This window comes from Hyposmocoma kahamanoa, unplaced genomic scaffold (assembly GCF_003589595.1).
Source record: "Hyposmocoma kahamanoa isolate Upper Pololo Valley unplaced genomic scaffold, ASM358959v1 99965, whole genome shotgun sequence".
NCBI classification, from domain to species: domain Eukaryota; kingdom Metazoa; phylum Arthropoda; class Insecta; order Lepidoptera; family Cosmopterigidae; genus Hyposmocoma; species Hyposmocoma kahamanoa.
This window is the reverse complement of record NW_020656110.1, coordinates 10,288-16,343: the sequence shown is the minus strand read 5'-3', so window position 1 is coordinate 16,343 and position 6,056 is coordinate 10,288. Positions and strand designations below refer to the sequence as shown.

At 35.7% G+C, this 6,056-nt stretch overlaps 1 protein-coding gene across 1 annotated transcript; it reads right to left on the bottom strand.

Annotated features, from left to right (window-relative positions):
• Positions 1-2,273: 2,273 nt before the first annotated feature.
• LOC113239600 (ubiquitin carboxyl-terminal hydrolase 32-like) lies at positions 2,274-4,698 on the bottom strand (the record flags this gene model as incomplete). The annotated part of the gene is made up of 3 exons (XM_026476654.1): positions 2,274-2,457; positions 3,928-4,110; positions 4,592-4,698. Coding segments are annotated over 3 exons (474 nt in total), but the record flags the coding sequence as incomplete, so codon positions are not given.
• Positions 4,699-6,056: the final 1,358 nt, after the last annotated feature.

Genomic DNA, 6,056 nt, shown 5'->3' with positions numbered 1-6,056 from the left:
AAAATAACAGGACAGTCTTTAGAAAACATTAGGGATAAGAAATGAAAAAATTTCTTTGTTTCGGATCAAATTTAACACTATTTTAGTGATATTATATTTAGCAGTAATAGTGTACTGCTAAATATGCAAGTGTGTGTATTATGAAAGCAATAGTGACAGTTAATAACAAGTGGTAGATAATTGTGTGCGAAATTAGCATGTGTGTCAAGTGCGCGCCATTGCTTCGTTTAGATAACAGATATTGCGATATTGCTGTTTACGTCTTTCATTGTTTTTTTATAGTTACGAGCTTGATTTTATTTACGGATTTACGTGTACAGAATTTCTAGAAGGATTATTTGAAAGGAAAATACATTCGCCTGATGACACGATATGTTCATGCTTGCCAAATAAATGCCCATTCAATGTAGTACATCAATAATTCAAAGATACGCACGAAGCGTTACGCTTCCACATTTATATGGCGAACGGCTATGGAGTGGAATTCCCTGCCTGCAGACTTGTTCCTTGAACGTTATAACTTGAGACTTTTCAAGGCGAGAGTGCATAGGCATTATTTAGGTGTGCATGTTCCATCGTCGTCACTTTCCATCAGGTGAGATGGAGGTCAAATGCGCAAATATATTTTATTTAAAACAAAAAAATTAAGTGTATTTTGTGAGAGAACGATTACTAAGCGGTAGTAGCCTAGTAGAACGGCTGCTTATCAATTGAGAGGTCGACAGTTCGAATCTCTGTGGCGTCATGTGCCTATGACTTTAGTTTCTAAGTGACGATTATTAGTGAGAATTCATAGTATAAAGGTTTAGCTGTTACTTGATTAACCGGTCAAATACAATATTTAGTAGTGAGTTCTATATTGTCGTATTACTGTGTACTCTTTAATTTGGTCAGTGGACAGTTGGTCTATTCAAATCGAAACCAATTTTTAATTATACATACATTTTAATGACGACAAACCGATAACAAATTAATATGAAAAATTTTAAAATACGTCTCCTATTCGTATTTTTAAAAGACATACTTCTACATTTAGTCTGTATAGTAATTTTCAAAAATTAACAACACAAACGAACATGTGCCCAGCAATTGGATTAATAATAAATTACAATAAAACAAGACCGGCTATTTATTTCATAAATAGCAACATTCAGTCGTTAGTCCATATAATATTTAGCGACTGAAATCACTGCCAGCTTGCGAGCGGGCAACACTTTTACACAATTAACTCTAATTTTACTCCATTTGTAGGGGCCAATACTACACCGTAGTATTGATGCCTAATTAAACTGATAAGTTGTAATAGGTTTATTGGTAAAAATACAATCTCGATGAGGCTGTGTATCTCTTACATTGGCTGAATGTTCGTTAGACATTAATTTAATTGCCTACGTATGCGCACAGGTAGACAAACGACAGCGTAAAATAGGGTGCACAGTAAGCAGAACTAAAATAATAAAATATGTGGTTGTAAACCGTACGCCATTTTCAAAAGACGGACTTTACATTTAGAACTACGTTTATTAAAATACAACGAGGAGTCATATTTTATATTTTTTCATTCTGACTCATTATAGATCAAATTCGCCGGGTCCTTATTAAAGTGTGTGTGAAAGTTGATTTCGATTAGTAAGCCATTAGTAAGCCAACTGTCAAAATCGGAACAAAGAAGGCAATAAAATTAGTAATCATTAGAACGTGGTAACATTCACAATACAGGATTCGCTCTGGACCTTTTGGAGGGAAAAGTGTCGTTTTTATTTTGACTTTCAATTATTTTGTGAAATCTAGTTTAAAGTGGAATAGGATAGTGTTATTGTGACTTAATCGAAGATTAAAACGTGAAATTATACGAATCTCGAACTAAAATACCCGTATCGGCCCGTTTTAAGGAATCCCGACTCAATCCAAGCACGCCGCCTCAATTTGCCTATCCTCTTTGTGGCGGCCATATTTACAGAAACATAATCTACATTCTGCTAAGCGGAAAACTCGACACTGGCGAAATCTTAAAAAGAAGGAACCGCCATTAAGCAAAACGAAGAAGAAGAAGATTCACAATACAGAAATTTTTGACAAAATTTTACCTTCTTTCAAAATCCAACGATAAAACTGTCAACAACAACTACATGACTACTTAAAGTCTTCAAAAAAGACACTGTAGTTTATTATAGAACTATTGATGATTACTCGTCCTCCGTGACCGTTATACAATTTTGAAAAACAATTTTAAAAGATTAGGGCTGTTAATAAAGAAGGAGATGTCAACTCACCAATATCTCTCTCCTGATGCTTGCAGTGCGGTCTTAACCCCAACACGATGTGGCAAACCTCGAAGACCAACTCCAAGAATGGTGAAACGAGGTTTTCAGCTGTCTCCACGCTCCATATTAAGAAGTCTTCCAGGGTCAGAGCAAGATCGTTCGCTATTAGACCTTCGCTCTCATGGTTTATGTCCTAAGGAAAAGATTATCTAAAATAAATACACTGTAATATTATATTTTATTTCGGTAACGCAGTTTTTGGCGGTTGGATTTATGTAACACACGACATAAATCCAACCGCCGAAAATCAACCAGCGCAAATGTTGAAAACGGTGCAGTTCGATGCGTTCACCGGTTCTTGAACCTAAGTCTCTGACCCCGGTTACCAGTGTCATTGTCGGTGATTTTAGGCATGTGAACGATAGTTTAAACTAAATACCAACCCAAAATAATAATAATAACCATTAAATTTGGAAATCTTGAATCCATAGTCTTAGGCTCAATTTACATTGCGGCGGAACCGAATGGAAGCGAATTTTTGTAACGAAATTGTACATAGCAAAATGACGATTATGTCAATTGTCTAACGCACAAACTATACACGAGCCAAAAAAACAAGTCGCGCATCCTCCGGCGTACTCTCGCACATGCTCGCGAATTCGCGGGTATTTCCATAGCCGCCGTTCGGCGACACCCGACGAATTCTGGCGCAAAGGCAGGCGCAGTGTGACTTCAAAGGATGACGAAATACTACATCCTCAAGGCGCAGTTGCGAAAGAGGTCGCGAATGCTCGAGCATTCCAGTGTTCGGGCGGGAGGCGAAATTGACGCGTCCGTTCCACTCCGTTCCGCGGCAATGTAAATTGACCCTTAGTAACAACCAACTAGTAGTAACATGGATCCAAGATATGCTGTATGGCACAGTTATGTATGCCATTTGTTTATTGTTAAAAATCACAAAATTCTATTTGATATGAATATATATATACTACGTTTTTTTTTAATTTATTAAGTCAAGTTCCCAAGAATGTTACTTTTGGAATTAAGCCACTTTGTACATGAGGGTGCGGAATTATCCCCTGATTATATTTTAAACTTAAATACTGTGACATTGATAATTTTACATAAATGGTCCCCATTCATCTATTTGATTCTATTCAGCACCAAAGACCACGTGACGGAGTCACTCGAGCGTTAACGGAAATTGACGATTCCATAGTTAATCTATTTCATTCTAATGTATAGCATGACATTTTATTTGTAAGTCAATGCATGACATTGTAATTTTCTCTTTTGTATGGCCCGCTACTTCAATTAACAATGTATCTTAAGCGCTAGAATATAAAGTTAATATTCGGTTACGGTTACGCAATGACACATATATATCTATTACCCGATGTATTTGAGGGATATAAGGTTGAAAACACTCCTTAAAATTAACACAAATCATAAATTTCCCTTACTTAATCATTAGAATGTATGGGAAATTAAAAAATAGTTACAGGAATCTATTTATCATTCTTTCCTTTCAATTTAATAGCTAAAGTCTATTTTTCTTCTGTACTAGAGTATACAGAGAGGATAGATCTTCTCCGAATACGAATACTCCAGTTTGTTTTGACTTTTTATTTCAATCTTTATAGCTATATGAAGCAAATATTACCTCCTTCACCACCACAATATCTTCTCCCTCGCCTGCAACTCCTAGTTGGAAGACAGGCTTCCGCCCGTTCCGAGGTACAGTGATCAGCTTGTCTCTAAGGTTTAACAGGATCACTTCTGGGTCGAAGCCTTTCTCAGTGCCTTCGGATTCGTTGCCATCAGAGGGTGTGGACGCTCGGGAACTCTGAGACAGGAAATGTAGAAATGGTTAATTTAGAACACTTACAATGTAATTGTTATATAACTCCCAAATTGATGCGATTGATTCAGTTACAATTCCCTATTGCGTATCACGTGATATAAACGGAATGTGATTGGAAAGTGTCAATTTCGTACCCTATTTCACGAAATATTACCGTCATGTGATTGGTCAGTTTCATTTTACAACTTCATTAAAGCGGCAACTGATGATGGCCTGATACATAATTTTTCTTTATAACAATGGCTGTGCCAATCAGAGTTTTAAATGAACTTTTTCACAAGAATCTCTATTGGTACTAAATAATTATAACTCGAAGACAACGTGTGAAGAAATCCTTATCCACACTTGGGCCAGCGCAGCGACTCATGGTCTAAACCCTCTCCTTATAACGGGGTTGACGATGAAATGATATTTCTGCTCTTATGCTTGAATTTTCTATATTTTTCACAATTGTGACACTTACGTTTTTGAGTGACTCGTTGGCGACTGTGCAGAGAATGCCAACCATGTCGATGAGTTCTTTCTTGTTGAGCACACCGTCGCGGTCCAGGTCGAAGATCTTGAAGCAGACTGCAATAAAAACGTTACATTTAATTTCTTTTTCATTAGAACGGTATCGTATCTAGTTTGTACGTTATATAATCGACATGAATTTCGTTACAAAAATTGGCGGCCATTACGTTTCGCGGCATTATATGAGCCGGTCAAATGTCACTTTATTGATAAAACAATTTAAGATTTTCCGATAAAATATTGCTTATAATAAGTGTTTCCCTCTTTGCAATTTTCCTTAATTCCATACTAATGTGATGTTAGACAGATTATATATTATTTGGCTAAACTTCATGGTAATACACGTATGGAATGAATCCTCCTCTAAAAATTGTATAGTATTTTGCTGAATATCTTTCTTATTATGTAACTTGCAATTATTACGACGGTAGTGTATTTAGAAGAAAAGTCGTAAGTGTAATTATAACTTTTGTTTCCTTTTTTTGATTCGCATGGAGTTATTTTTATTTATTCATTTAAATCACGCAACATGACCTATATGATATATACCTTAAGAACTAACATACAAAATTATCAACTCTACATGTATTATTTGACATTTAGACACTTTGCTAATTCCGTCTCCTGGTTAAGTGAGTTTCGTATTCGATTTCTAATCGAGCGAGAAAATCCAAAAACAAATCTAGAAAACTCGGACCCACTTGGGATGTCGCTTGTGCACTAAGTCCGATTCCAATCCCAGAAAATACGAATATCGCTTGTACATGATATTTCGTGTGATATTTCGGACCGTCATTTCTCGGGTTCGGAACTGGGGGTCTATTCTCGATCTCCGTCCGAAACAATTACTGCCAAATAAGCAATACTTGACCAAATGAAAAGACGCGTGATGAGAATGAACCTTCATACTTGATACTTGTCTTTTAATTTTCTCGAATATTACTTATTTCACAGTAATTGTTTCGGATGGATGTCGGACGGACATCGAGAGTAGACCCCCTGATACGAATTGGACGTAGTTCACAAACGCTCTAAGAGTTATGACGCATAGGAAACAAAAAAAAAAAAAAATCAAGTTTAAACATTCCAAGGAAAATACGAATAATAACTTTGGGAAAACCTACAAAATAATAGTACATAAAAAATGTTACACAAGACTAAATCGTATTTACTATTTGATAGAGTTGTTAATGCGATACAGGTCAAGTGTTTGTTGTAAATGCCCTCGAAATCAGTTACAGTACGCAACATATTGTACACGTAAATGAAATGAAAAAAATAATACGCAGAAAAACAAAGTAACTTGTAAAAATTAATATGTAAGTTAGACTTAATTTTAGTTACAATTTCATGTTATTCATCACATTAACATTATCTAAAAGATGGATTGCAAAAATAATATTTTTTCCTATTAG